We start from the raw sequence: 15,171 nt of genomic DNA, 5'->3' as shown, positions 1-15,171 counted from the left end.
GATATTCCTAGAGGAGAGCCATACCAAATCCCCTGGTCTGTAACTGGGCGCCGAACGACGACGACGATCGGCCTGTAGTTTCGATCTGCGGGAGGAGTTGAGAAGGGTAGACTGAATCCTGGACCATGCGGTTTGGAGGGAAGAAATGCGTTCATCTACGGCTGGTACTCCAGAAGGAATGTTGGGGATGGGAAGACAGGGAGGGTGGAACCCATAATTTATAAAGAAGGGAGACTCCCGGGTGGACTCGTTTTTTGCAGAATTGACGGCATACTCTTCCCAAGAGAGGAGTTGAGCCCAATCATCCTGGAAATCGGATATAAAACATCTCAGGTACTTCTCTCCGTTTCATTGGACTGAGGATGATAGGCGGAAGAGAAGGAAGAAGAGATGCCCAATCTCTTCGTGAAAGCTCTCCAAAATTTGGATACGAACTGAGAACCTCTGTCAGAAACAATGGACGAAGGAATCCCATGAATCCGGAAAATCTGCTCCGTAAAAATATCAGCAAGGGCGGGAGAGGTGGGTAATCCTTTAAGTTGAATGAAATGGGACATCTTCGAGAACCTGTCCACGACCACCAAGATAGTGTTCATTCCTCTGGACCTGGGCAACTCCACGATGAAGTCCATAGAAATGTGGGACCAGGGGCGTTCGGGAACTGGAAGGGGTAACAGAAAACCCTGAGGCTTTTGACGGAGAGTCTTGCTTTGAGCGCACGTGGGGCATGCGCGGGTAAACTCCAGAATATCTTGAGACATCCTTGGCCACCAGAAATTCCAACGAATGAGATCAGTAGTCTTCTTAAAACCTGGATGACCTGCAGATTTAGAGGAGTGACCCCAAGACAGGACCTCTGGAACAAATTTGGATGGTACAAAGAGATTGTTGTCGGGAACGACCAAGTCCTTGGGAATGCGTCTCTGGGAGTGCAAAATCTTGTCAAGATTCTTGAAAGTAGACGTGGCGAGAATCTTCTCATGTGGAAGGATAGTCTCCAACGATTCCTCTGGCCTCTCTTCAGAAGAATGTATTCGGGAGAGTGCGTCTGCCTTTACGTTCTTGGTCCCGGGGATATACTGCTGCGGCCGAGTTTATTCGAGCATTTGCCCGTTCTCGGCCGCAGCAGTAACCTGGCGCGCGCCGGAGGGTGCCGGGCGCGTGCCGAAGCAGCGGAGGAGCGCCCTCCGATCGGGGCGCTCTCCCTCCCGCTGCCGGGTCCGCCGGGTCCCCCGGAACCCCCTGCCGCCGTCCCCCACATCGCGGGACACCAGGGCTCCCTCGAGGAGCCCTGGACGCGCGTGCAGGGGGCGCAGGCACCCGATGACGCGTGACCGCGCATCGGTGATGCGCGGCACGCTGAGGGAGTGCGGCTAGCACGCCGGGGCATCCCCCGGCTTGCGGTGCTAGCCGTGCTTCAATAAAACGTGTCGGTAGTGTAGGACAGGTGAAAATCGAATCGAGAAAAAAAAAGAGCCCAACGAGCCTGTCATGGACCAAGGCGTCGAGCGTTCTCTATGTAAAGAAGGTTCTTGTGGTCCGTGAGAATAGTAAACGGCTCTTCGACCCCTCCAGCAGGTGTCTCCACTCTTGAAGAGCCATTTCACGGCCAGAAGTTCCCTGTTACCCACGTCATAGTTCCTCTCGGCAGACGAGAATTTCTTGGAAAAATATGCACAGGGATGTAACTTATCTTGGGACGTGGGTCTCTGAGACAGAACGGCACCAGCGCCGCAATCAGAAGCGTCGACCTCCAGGACGAAGGGAAGTTCAATGTCGGGATGACAGAGAATAGGTGCGGATATAAAGGCTTCCTTGAGTGTCTTGAATGTGGAGATGGCCTCGGATGACCAAGCAGAAGGATCAGCTCCTTTTTTGGTGAGCGCAGTAAGGGGTGCCACAATGGTGGAAAAACTCCGTATAAACTTACGATAATAATTAGCGAAGCCTAAAAAACGTTGTATGGCCTTGAGAGAATTGGGTCTTGGCCATTCAGTGACCGCTTGAAGTTTACCGGAGTCCATCATAAACCCCTCATTGGAAATGATATACCCCAGGAACGGAGTAGAGGTCGTATGAAAGGTGCACTTCTCCAGTTTGGCGTACAAATGGTGTTCACGGAGACGGGAAAGGACGTAGGAGGTGTGGCGTATATGGTCCTGGAGATCTTTGGAAAAAATCAGGATATCATCCAAGTATACAATAACAAAAATATTGAGTACCTTACGAAAGACGTCGTTGATGAAATCCTGGAAGACAGCAGGAGCATTACATAAGCCGAAAGGCATTACCAGATATTCGTAGTGTCCACTACGCGTGTTGAAGGCCGTCTTCCATTCATCCCCCTTCCTGATGCGCACCAGGTTATAGGCACCACGTAGATCCAACTTGGAAAAAATCTTGGCCCCTTGTAATTTATCAAACAGTTCGGTAATAAGGGGAAGGGGGTAACGATTTTTAACAGTGATGTGGTTTAAACCCCTGTAGTCGATGCAAGGCCTCAACGACCCATCCTTTTTCTTGATGAAGAAAAACCCAGCCCCTGCTGGGGAATTGGAGTGACGAATAAAGCCTTTCTTGAGATTCTCCTGGATATATTCATCCATAGCGTGAGATTCTGGTAACGACAAGGGGTAGGTATTGGTCTTGGGTAGAGAGTAACCAGGAACTAGATCGATTGGACAATCGTAAGTCCTGTGTGGCGGCAAGAGGTCTGACTGTACCTTATTGAAAACGTCCCGGAATTGATGGTAAACGGAAGGTAGAATAACTTCGGGAACAGAGGTATTGGCCAGCAGTTGATGAGTCTCACCTGACCTCGGCCTCCAGGAAATGGGAGCGGAGGAAGTCCAGTCAATGAGAGGATTGTTAAGCTGTAGCCAAGGAAGACCAAGGGTGATGGGTATCCCAGGAGCGTGAATGGCATCGAGAACTAAGGTCTCCTTGTGTAGATGTGAAGACAGAAGCAAGGGAGCCGTCTCTAAGGAGATGTGGGCCGGGGTAAGAGGACGTCCATCGATACCGACGAGTGCGATGGGAACCTTCTTTCTCACTAGTGGTATGCGGTTAACCCTGGCGAATTCTAGATCCACGAAGTTTCCTCCAGCTCCTGAGTCAATGAAAGCGGCGGTAGAAGTCTTGAACTTATCGCCTAAAAGGAAGACTGGAAATGTAAGTTTCTTAGGGAGTTCACCTTTAAGAAGGGAATGTGGAGACATTACACCCAGAGAGAGCCCCTCTGTACTCACTGGGTGTTCCCGTTTCCCGGACACAATGGACACTCCCGAACCCGATGTTCCATGGATCCGCAGTAGAAACACAATCCCCCGGCGTGGCGGAACTGCCGTATCGGTGTGCGGATGCGTTGTAACCCCAATTGCATTGGCTCTGGCAACTCCAGTGCAGGACGAAGAGGTGTGGTAGCACTTGAGGGGGCAGGAGTGCTGCTGAGAGTACTGGAGAACGGAACTTGAAAGTTATGGAAGCGAGCGAGCTGACGCTCTGAGCGGCGTACCTGGATGCGTTGATCCACTCGGATGGCCAAATCAATCAGGACCTCCAGTTGATCCGGCCTGGATTGGCGAGAGAGTTCATCCTTGATGGAATCTGCCAGGCCTTGCCAGAATACAGAGACGAGAGCCTCTTGTCCCCAGTTAGTCTCGGCTGCTAGAGTCCGGAATTCCACAGCATACTGCGTCACCGTTCGCCGTCCCTGCGTTATCTGGAGGAGAGAAACAGATGCTATCTCCCGACGAGCGGGGGAATCGAATACCCGTTGAAACTCGGCTTTAAATGCTGGGTAATCTTGGGTAAGGTCAGAACGTCGCTCCCAAACCGGGGAAGCCCAAGCCAGGGCGCTGCCAGTGAGGAGGATATAAATGTAGGCTACCTTCTTGCGATCAGTATTGTAGAGATGGGGGGCCATTTCAAACTGTACCTCACACTGGTTTAAGAAACCCCTACAATCTTGTGGTTCACCTGCATAAGGCTTGGGAGGAGGAATCCTTACATCTGAGCTGCTAACTGCGCTTGCGGAGTGGGGGCTTACATCTGGCGGGGTCACGGTCGGTACCCTGTCAGAGTACTGCGACCTGGCGTGTAAGTGCCACAATTTGATCCGCCATGGCCTGGTTTTGCTGAAGCAGATTAGAGGGAAACTGCTGTAGTTCGGTCTGGTCTGCGTCTTGTGGGCTCGACATAATGTTACGCCGGTGCTGCCCGCAGACCAGACCCGTCCCCTGTGCTGAGGTGGGACGCAGGGATACACGCACCCGCAGCAAAGGGAGCGTGTCCGGAGTGTGGTGTTATTGTTGCCAGGCCAGGTATAGTAGTGAAGACAATACTTGCCGGTACCGGTAGTAGAGAAGGAGTAGTTATTGCCGTTGCCAAGATCAGGGATGCCAGAAGTCACGAAGTCCAAGTAGAGCCAAAGTCGAGAGCCAGAGGGGGTAGTCGTCCAATCCGCGTCGATACCTGAGGAGTCACTGAGTGAATAGTCAAATGCTTCCATACAGAACTATGTCGAGCGACGAGTGATGGGAATCACAGGCATAATAAAGCTGGGCAGGCCAATGGGAAAAGGGGGCAGGCCTGGAGGACTGCAAGGAGTCCTCCCTGATAGGAGAGAGGTGTTACAGCCCAGCTGAGTGTTATCATTGATTTGCATTGAACTGTGTGATGCTTGAGGGCGACGCCTCCCTGCAGGAGCAGTGGTTAAAAGTGCTCTGTTAGGCGTGTGCTCTGTAAGCAGAGAATGCATGCACATAACGTCTGGGGCTGGCGTGCGTGTAGGAGGGCATGGGCACGCCCGGCGCTGAGCAGAGGAATCGCCGAGGAGAGTGATCCCGCGACGGCGGCAGGAGTGAGGAGCCGTGGAGGCCGGTAAGGCAGGATTGATTTGTGTATCCAGGGACTCCCTGCTGAGAGTGAGTGCTTTGTGTGGAAAGCGAGGAGAACGCCGATTCCTGACACTGGGAATGTGTGTTAACCAAAGAGAACCCAAAAAGATCCTATATCAAGCACTCGCTGTGGAAAGTAGAAGGTGAGTAGTTACTCCATAGTAGTTACTCCATGAGATGGAAAATATCTCTAACAAATGGTCTGTGACCGGAAGCTGACATATATAATATACATATATGTCTACATAGGACTAAAAGTGAAAAAACAATAAAGTTTTAATAAACATATAATGTAAACAATGAACATATAATTTGTGGTGTACTAAAATCCTTTTAAGAAGTAGGCGCCACATACAAAATAATTGGTATAATCCCCTATACAAAGGTAGATTCAGGAGGCAAACAGTAAATATACCAACATATAACCAGGAACAAATGGTGCAGCAGCAAACAGATATATATAGTAATATATATTACCTCAGGACGAACCTCGCTGTATTTAGAGAGACAATGTTCAATATATCTTGACAAATGCAGAACTACAGAGAGTGTATCCCATATACGTAACACAGAGAATTATAAAGGAGGGATCATCCCATGAGTGCACATACTGTATAAAGCAGTAGCAGAATCAATACTCATACATATTAATATATGGTGTCTAGCCCCGGTGTCCTCCGGCTCCCAGAGACCCCCTCTGGAGCAAGCTGAGCGGTCGCGGGTCCCGGCAGAGCCAGCGACGGGCCCGCCGGCTGCTCGTGAAGGTGGGGGCCAGTGCATGGAGCGATCAGAGTCCCTGGAGCCCCGGCGGCACACCTGGCTAGCGGGGGCCGCCATGACGGGTTGCGCGAGCGAGCGCGGGATCACGCATGTGCAGGAATAGCCAGGAAGTTGCGGTGGCCATTAGGGACTCGCGCATGTGCAGGGCAAGTGCGCACGCGGCCCCAATGCAGAGACAGCCTCTCCGGGACTACAAGTCCCATGAGGCATAGGGAGGGAGACACCAGGTGCCTCATAGTGGCCAATGAGGGCCAAGGATTCTCAGCCCAGGAGATAGATACATTTCGCGGGCTTAGGAGACGGCAGTTGGAGCTGGGAGCAGGAAGGGGAAGGAAGGGTGTAGGGAGCAAGTGGCTCCTACACCAGGTAAGGTTCCCCATATCCCAGGCAGACCCCAACTCCCCACTATGTTAGTGGGTAGTTAATAAGGGATGGCCCTAGGTTAGGGACCCTGCCCTTAGGTGCGTGTGGTGTGCAGTCTTGTCAGTGTCACGGCTGTCAGTGCTGTGAGGGCTGACAAGAAGGCATCGTGTGGGTGTGCAGCACGTTCGCTGCAGGTACCAAGTAGGTTGCAGTGCGTTGCTACAGGTGCTGGGAGTATTAGTTAGCAGTCAGGACCGGGAAGATCTGGGGGAACGGGTTAGGCCAGTAACCCCCCTAGGCCCCAGATAGGTCCTAACTCCCCCAGCTTGTGGTGCTACAGGGACAGGCCCTAGGTTAGGGACCCTGTCACAGTAGTACTAGTGTTAGATAGGGACACAGCGGACGCTGCGCTCCCCGAGAAGAGACTTGGGCTTAAGTCTGTGCCTAAGAGACAGAGACTATCTCCAGGGTGGGATCGCCCCTGGCGGGCCCCGTGCGAGGCAATATCGGATCAGACGAGATCACCAAGCGGCAGATCCTTTTTGAAGTTGCTTGCAGGCCCGAGTGCAGGAGCGCTCGGCAGGTATCTTCCTATGTGCACCAACGTATCATAACATATCACAACTACACATAGTGGCAGCGCTGACCACGGGACAAGGGGGTTGGGCTGTGGACACAGTGTGGGGATACACGGTGACTGTGGAGTTACTCCCTAGGGGGAATGTTATAAGTGTGTGTTATTGCCTGTATATATTAGTAAAGTGGTTATATACATTCCTGTGTATGTGGTTATTGTATGTGTGGGTCCTGTGTAGGCAACCTTCTACATCGCTAGAACCCTACACAGGTGGAGGCGCTGAAACCGAGAACGTTCCAGAGGATTCACCCCAGGCTCTCACTGGCGGAGGCTCAGACCTCCTGTGAGCCTGACAGGTATACTGCACCACACCTGGTAACACATAGGTTTCCACCCACACACATGGTATCTGTGATTGGGATAGAGGGAATACCCGTTACAGGTGTATAAATATATCATATGCCTAATAGTGCACCAGTACGTAGTCTCTGTGAATAGTATCTAAAAAGGTGAACCCTGAAGTATCAGGCTAAAAAATGTGTGTACATATAATACTCTCTCATAAATGGTATAGGCAGCCTAATGAGATGACGCAATGTAACACAACGAACTAGGATACAATAATAATAATATTAATAATAATAATAGCAAGTTTTTGTATAGCGCTGCTAGTTTTACATATGTATTATATACTATGTATACGCTCTGACAGATCACACACATGATAAATCTACTGAGATCAGACAATACTTGATATTGTAACCGAGTTTGTTGTGTTACATTGCGTCTGCCTTCTACATAGTGCTTAAACAGACAAGCAATCTACAATATGCACAAATTAAGGACTTAATTGCTTAGGTGCTCTCTCGTTATACATAATATACATATAAAAACAAAATTCTTCATGTGCTATAGTTTGTACGACGAGTTCTAGATCACCCCACCCACCCGGCAATGTTCTAGATCATCTCACTCACAATACAAAGCGTTATAAAACACCTCATTAAGAATAAAATCTAGTTGATATTTGACATATGGAACCATCTGCAGATCAGTGATTTGCTCATCTCTCTCTATTCCACAGCACATGCAGACTTCTGGCTCCCTCTAACACGAAAGAGCCTAGCCATAGGGAAGGTTGATACTGTCACGATATACCAGGACAATTACACGGCATCACAAATACCAACTAGAACGAAGGAGTCAAATAAATTAAGTTTAGTTCAGCCGGAGCTAACAGGAGCAACACAATACCCAGCTTCAGGTTTATACTCACCAAAACAGAGGTTAGTTGGGGAATCCTAGTTTGCTAGGTGCTGGCCGCCACTTCAGTAGGCTCACTGAGGATGTCTTCCATACACCGATAGTATCTGGGTACATCAATAGCGTAGGGATACTAGCCGCCTGCTAGCAGGTTCAAACTTCCCACTCGTCTATGCAACAGAGCCTCGTTGTGGAACTGTGTGCCTCGAGCAAAACCTCGGGGTAACACACCAACTGACTGTGGAACTGCGGTTGTCAGGGGCTTACATAGTTTCCCCGTATCCATCTAAAACTGTGGAAGATGGGGTGCTGGTCAACCAGGACGTTCCGGCCCATCACAGAGTGTGGGCTTGCCTGTGATGGACCAATCCAGGCCGTGGGTGGGACAGTGCTATAAGACAGCTCAAAGGTGTGGCCTTTAGGGGAGTGGGAAATTCGAACCGACCAATAGGAATTGTGTCGATAGGGTTAATAAGCAGCAACAGTTTCCAGTGCCGGCCAATACCTCCTGCAGAGATAGGCGCCTCAGAGTTGGGGGCGAACAATGGCTCTGCTTTTGGAGTGTCCATTCGCCTGGCCTGATAAACAGCCATCCCCACTCCTCCAGTGTCCCAAGCACCTCACCCAACCCACTTTTACATATCAGGCCCAGAATCCTTTGTGTGCTAGCTGGCTAAAGTGAATTACCAGCACAGCTCACAAAGAAGATATATGATTACAGTACATTACATATGCATGGGGAATAAACGTTTTCAGGGGCACACAATATAAAACACATCGGACATTTTAGCTCAAATAAGATGGTCTTTTGAGCTTATAACCTCAGCATCCATCTTGACAGGTAGAGACAAATAAAAAAAAAACAGAATATCAGCACAGAATACCAGCACATAGCCTCACCCTCAATACTACATAAATGCATGCACTTTACAAAAAGAAAAATAGCTTTCCAATTTTATTTCTTTCTTTTAAAAAAGCTGCTCTATTATGTATGAAGCACCTTCAAAGGGTTACTCTTTTTTCATTCTTTACACCATGTTATGCACAGAAGTTCAGCGTGGCACAATTGTCATCTCTAGAAATCCCTAAGAGAGTGCAGATCCGGTGCTTTAGCTAAGACGGGAAATGTTTTACATCATGCGTTACGGTTGCAAGACTATGTACAAAACATTTGTGCAGATTTAAAACACCAAGTCTGTTTTTCAAGTCATCGTGTCAGCAATTACCTCAATGTCCTCTTTGTATTTGAGCAACGAAGCTTCCATTATATTCTTCAGAGAAAAGCTTTCAGACTCAATGTCGAAACTGTGGCCAGTTAATTGGGAAATTCTCTCCCAGTGTCTTGTCATCATCGCCTATGAAATAGGCCCAAAGGAGGAATGACAAAAAAAAATGCATTTTCTAAATGAACGTAATAAAACAAAGGAATTCATAACTGTGACAGCAAATTTATAAACACTGTTTTACATATAATAAAATGAGTGCACGTTGTGTGTTTTACTTCTATCTATTGTAATATATTGAATATCACAATTGCGGTGCATATACATTTGTGGCAGACGTTATTATTGCCCCTGTTAACTCAAAATAACGCACGCAAAAACCCATTTATGCAGGTGTATGTAAGTACAGTATATTGTTTTCAATGACGCACACATAAATGTGGCATTAGCGCTATAGTAATGCCTCATGTTAAAGCTGCAGACCAAGCAATATCCAACATGTGTGGTTTTTTTTTTAAATAAATAAGTTCTGTACGATGAGGAAATACATGTAGCATTTAAAAAAAAGTCTAAATGACATTTTTAATATATTATAATGTAACAAGCATTTTTTGTTTCTATAGCAACCATTTACAAAGTCACAATCCCTTCCTCTTCTGAAACAGGCTCTGGTACACTACTTTTTGAGCCCTTCCCTCTCTCTAGCAGTGCACCAATTGTATCTAGTGACTGCCTGGTCACATGATCTTCCCCACAGAACTTTGCATCTTTGGTCCTCTTCTGCTGCACTGACCGTCATTTAGTGAACCCCCGAGCCGAATCTTCGCCAATCAATCATAGAACGGATCAATCAGCAAATTAGCTAATTACTTATCATTACACATTTTAAAGAGAATTTTTTTTTTTTTAAATAAACGGCAGCTTGGACTGCTGCGTTAATGGATGCAATAATGTCTGCTACATCTGTATATGTATATAACCACAAATAATTTTTATGGGTGCAAAACTTTAAAAAAGATGAAAAAAAGCAAAAACTAGGAGTAGAAAACGAGTAAGAAGTAGATGAATCGATGTGACTGCCGCTCCAAGGTGAAACTCACCAGCGTTTGAAAAAGAAAATCAATTTATTAAACTACATAAAAAGAGAGACAAAACAGAACCAAACTCCTCCTCCCACGCCCACTGTGGCGCTTTCTCAAGGAGTACAAAATGAGTAGACAAAACGAGTAAGCAAAGTAGTGTTGGACTCACTTTGTTTGCCATCATTTCAAGCAAAGGACAGCTCTCGCTGAAATCATCAATCTTCTTCTTCAGGTCGTTAAATGCTTGCCATTCTTTCAGAGCTTTTGGCAGTTTACGGATTCTGAAAAACAGTTGAAAAGAGCAAAATGATTCTTTTTATGGTATATTGTTTTGTTTCATGGCCCTATTGGCCACCAACCAAACCACTATTTACATTTACAGACATAGTAAATAACAAAAGACAAAAAAAAAGCCCCAATGCTACATCCAATTCCTTCAGGAGAGAGGTGAAGAGAACGTTTACAGGTAGTGAGGACCTGCAGTAAAGTGTTTATTGTGGTGTGGTTGTAGGCTTATAATGCTTTGGCCAAAGAATTTACCTAATGACGCTTATATATGAGAAGAAAAATAGATAAGAATTTAACTATATAATTTGTGAGATTGGATGTAGCACTGAGGCTTTTTGTCCTTTGTTGTATACATGAGGTGTGTAACAGGGCCTTTCCCCTGTCTAAAAAAAGCTTCCAAAATAAAGCCTGTCTTTTGCTGATGAGTCCAGCAGGGAGATGGGTAATATTAGCAGGAGTTAATTGACCAGTCTCCACCTGGCTCATCAAGCATGTTTAAATGCTGCACAGATTGCATAGACTCTCTAGCACAGAAGAGTCGGTGCTGCTAGAGAGATCCCAGGGGAAGAGAGAGACTCTGTTCCAGGCAGCATCAGTCCCTGGATCCCGCCAGAGAGCGCACCACACAGTCACCACCACAGACCCTGGACTGACGTGGAGAGCACCCTGCCTACAGGTACCTCTCTTTGGACTTGTGTCAAAAGGTTGGTAAAAGGCATGGCCTTCCAGCCCAACATATAGGGACTGCTGAAGCATTAATCTGTGGCCTGCATGGGGTTAGGCCTGGTTATTGTTTTCTGCTCTAATTTTGTTTGCTAATTTGAAGCGGTTTTCTGTTTAAAGCAGCTCACTAATAAAGCCTACGTTTATTTTTCCCTAAAAACATCTCCTGTGTTTTATCTTCTCTCTGCACAAATCTCCTACAAGGTCACAATCCCAGTAGCACTCCTTTTGGTATAGTGGGTTTGGGTTTTGAGCTTGCAGTGAGTGTGTATATAGATGTAGTTAGCATTATTATAACTACAGTTAACACAGAATATCTCATAGTTTAAATAGAATTTGATTGTAGTGATAACACAGAGTATAACAACATATCTCACCATAAAGCGCCAGCAGGGGCAATAACACTTTATACATGTGTATTTGATTAAATCTGAGGGCCAGTTTGAAGGTATAAGCTCTTATGAGAAAATGTACTTTTTTTTTTTAAATCCCCAGTGGTAATGAAGCTTCATCATTCTACACAGACTTATCTTAAAAATGCTTTGCACATCAAAAAATTGTTAATCGGATGTTACTGGGATGTGGGTCAGTTTACACACACACAGCACAGGCCTCGCACAGCAAACTTCATTTAAGCTTACTTACTGCCCATAAACACCACTACAGAGCAATATGCTGTGCTCATGGTTTTGCACATGGAACTGATGCAACGGGGATCAGCTTATGAATAGGATGAACAGAGGAAGCCCTTCAACTCACATAATAGCAACCGTGTGAGTTCATTTGTGGTCCCAATGTCAACCAAATAGACTTAACATTTTTTTTGTAGCTGGACAGGCTTAGGGGGTCCAGACCTCATCCATGAGGAAATATGTTTGGTATAAAATACTCTTCATTAAATAATACATTATGTAATCGAAGATGGTTACCAATGGAAACCTCAGTTTGAACTCCACCTTCTAAGGCTTATATGTGAACCATTAGATAGCTTCCAGTAAAAATAAGCAAATACTTATATGTACTGTCAAACGCACAGTAAGTTTATATCCTACTTTAGTAGCATGTGTTACATGAAAACCTCAGGTGATGTGGCTTGCTTTCTCAGAAATTAGAAGTTATATTTTGTACAATTTAAGCTTCTTAAAAAACAGCATTGTCAGTAGAGATGGGTGGACGTGACTAAAACCATTCCACAGATTTTGCCAGGCTTGCGTGACCCAATCCAATCCATGGAATAAAATCTGCCGTCGGATTTCTCCATTTTAAGGCAGCCCTGATTCTTCAAAATCCACCGTTGGGTCTCGGCCGCACGGATTTTAAAGGATCTGTCGACGGATTCAATTTAAAACCAAATCCGCAGAACGTCTTTACATTGATATTTATCAACTCCTCCCATAATAGTTACGTGAACGAATTCGGATTTTGAATACGTTGGGTGGATTTTAAGTAATAGGGCAAAAAAAACAGAATCTGCCTTTTTGGTACTGATATGTGGAATTCCACGGATGAAAGGAACTGGCCAATCCGTGGGGGATTCAAATTCCATACAAAATGTTGCCCATCTCTAATGCTCAATTTTAATTTCATTTGCATGGTCTTATACTTCACTCCGGTATTCTTGGTCTAGAATGGCTTTGGACCATTGTCACAAAAAGGCTCTTAATCTAAATGTGTTTGTTCCTTTATTCATTCCTCTGATGGTTTTTCTGACAATGATCTTGTTTGGACATGTCCAGGCTTGGCAAACTGCCAACATTTTGTTAGCAACATAACTAATGACACCTTCCAAGATAGTGCAATGTAACTTTTTCAGCTTAGTTTGAACTTAAGGTCCCACAGCTCTTTCTTATTTGAATTGACACTTATTTTCAAAACTAAAGCTGTCTCACATTTTAATTTGGCCTGTAACTGTTACATACGCCTATAACATATATTATCTCTTACTGTGCATGCAATGTCTTGAATATAATATGTAACCCTGCTCACTTAATGTAACAATGTATTTGTAACCATGTATTTGTCATCATAACTCTGTGCCCAGGACATACTTGAAAACGAGAGGTAACTCGCAATGTATAACTTCCTGGTAAAACATTTTTATAAATAATATGGTACTACGTACTAGAATACTCTGAGCACAGTAGGATGTGGACAATTGAAAAATGAATTTGATACACAGACACAACATGTAAAGGAGGAATTCATTGTTCGATGAATTTACAATTGGTGTGTTAAAGACATTTTTTGAAGGGGGGTTAACTATCACAGTCTTCAGACTGCAAACCATGTGCAAGACGTGGAAGGGGGGTTACAGTGCCTCAGATTTGCCAATGAAACAGAGCCCATTACTTTAAACTGGGAATTATTTTCTTTGGTAAGTGTGGTGCATACCGGTTCTGGAAATCCAATAGTTCATTGTTGATTTTCTCAATGTCGAGGTCAGTCCAGAGTATTTCGTAGTATCCATTAATGTTGACTATGACTGAATTATAGAGTCCATAAAGTTTCTGGAGTAACGTCAGCTCACGCTTAATCCTTTGCAGATCTGGATACTCTGAAATAAAGTAAAAAGGTAACAAAATGGTTCTCTTTTGAATTATCATTTTTAATCCGTTCAGGCTTCAAGCAAAGTTCTTCAAGTTGTCCTTCTAGCAGGAACAGCAACAATTTCCCCTATTTTCATATATTTTTTGCTAATAATATTAATAAATCATATTATTTTTATCATTTTAAATGACAAATAATTAAGTATGAAGCAAAAAAGCTCCAGATTACATGATTATATGCTTTCTTGCGATCAAATTATCATATTTAACATCAACCAACAGGGGAGGGGATTTGGGACAACTGTCTAGGGGGGTCCAGGTGCCTGTTCCCGGAAGTGGGGCCCTCCTTTGCTGCTCAGCAAGTCGTGGGATTTCATGTAATAAAAAAAACATTAACCTTATTACAAAGTATTACAAGGTTATTTTTAATTCCCATTTTATAATGAATTAAGATGTCCACTAATATGGTAAAGGTTGTGTTACCTGTCATTGAAAGGCCAAACAGTTCTTCTCCTCCAGAAAAAGTAACATATTTCCTCCACAACTCATCAAACTTGGCCTGGAATACCTGCAATCTGTCACTTGCTTCACTTGGAAGGATACCTTCTACCCCGGGGCCTCTGCAAGAAGGGGGGGATAATACAATGCACATCTTTATGCACTGTCACATAGTTTATGGTCAACTTAGTCAGAACCCCTCCCTTCCTTTTTATTGTCATAATATTGTTAGGTATTTAAGCCAGTCTGTATTGGATGGGCCCCATCTTAAGTGTAAAATTGTATGTGTCTGTAGAGTTGAATTGAAGTGAACAGGAAAGGAAGAACTGGATTCAGCACTTTACCAACAACTTTGCAATTGTGAGACCGTAACTTTTTAATTGCTCTGACAATTTATGCACAGCTGAAAGACTAACTTTATAAGCTGCTGTCTAGCCTTCAGTGCTACACTGCCCTCTCAGACCTGATTTATACATTCGCTCTTTCATATCATACTCCTCATATCCTGAAATACCTGAGAACTCTCTTCTCCTTCTGTACCTTTCTCTCTCTACTACCTGCACCCCAATATGCCCCCCCCTATTGCTTGTTCTGTTTGCTGTTTCTTCACGCCTTTGTAAACTTTTGTATTCTCTCCACTCTCCTCATACTATCCACATTTCTTCATCTCTCCTTCCCTTCACGTTTGCCTGTACCCAGACTCTGCACCACTATATACATACTTCTATCCTAGCCACTTCTGCACACCTCAAAAAAATACAGCCCTAAAAATCCTCTACTTACTTCCTTTCTCTCTACTCCTTGCTGCTGGGGATATCTCTTCTAAACTGGACCTGGCCATATACACACCTGCTCTCGGTCATGCCCCCCTGCCCCCTCCTCCCTCCCTGATCAGGGTCTTAACTCACCTAACTTAATACCTATTCCTTG

At 45.2% G+C, this 15,171-nt stretch overlaps 1 protein-coding gene across 1 annotated transcript in view; it reads right to left on the bottom strand.

Annotated features, from left to right (window-relative positions):
* The window catches only part of LOC142487170 (dynein axonemal heavy chain 5-like), a 426,040-nt gene that overhangs the window by 289,279 nt on the left and 121,590 nt on the right, over positions 1 to 15,171 (bottom strand). Inside the window, exons 31-34 of the mRNA XM_075585972.1 lie at positions 14,227 to 14,363; positions 13,589 to 13,751; positions 10,356 to 10,467; positions 9,108 to 9,236 (exon numbers count right to left, since the gene is read on the bottom strand). Of these exons, the coding sequence (XP_075442087.1) occupies positions 9,108 to 9,236; positions 10,356 to 10,467; positions 13,589 to 13,751; positions 14,227 to 14,363 (541 nt within the window). The remainder of the gene's footprint in view (positions 1 to 9,107; positions 9,237 to 10,355; positions 10,468 to 13,588; positions 13,752 to 14,226; positions 14,364 to 15,171) is intronic.

This window comes from Ascaphus truei, chromosome 2 (genome assembly GCF_040206685.1).
Source record: "Ascaphus truei isolate aAscTru1 chromosome 2, aAscTru1.hap1, whole genome shotgun sequence".
In the NCBI taxonomy this organism is placed as follows: Eukaryota; Metazoa; Chordata; class Amphibia; order Anura; family Ascaphidae; genus Ascaphus; species Ascaphus truei.
This window is presented reverse-complemented; position numbering and strand designations above follow the sequence as displayed.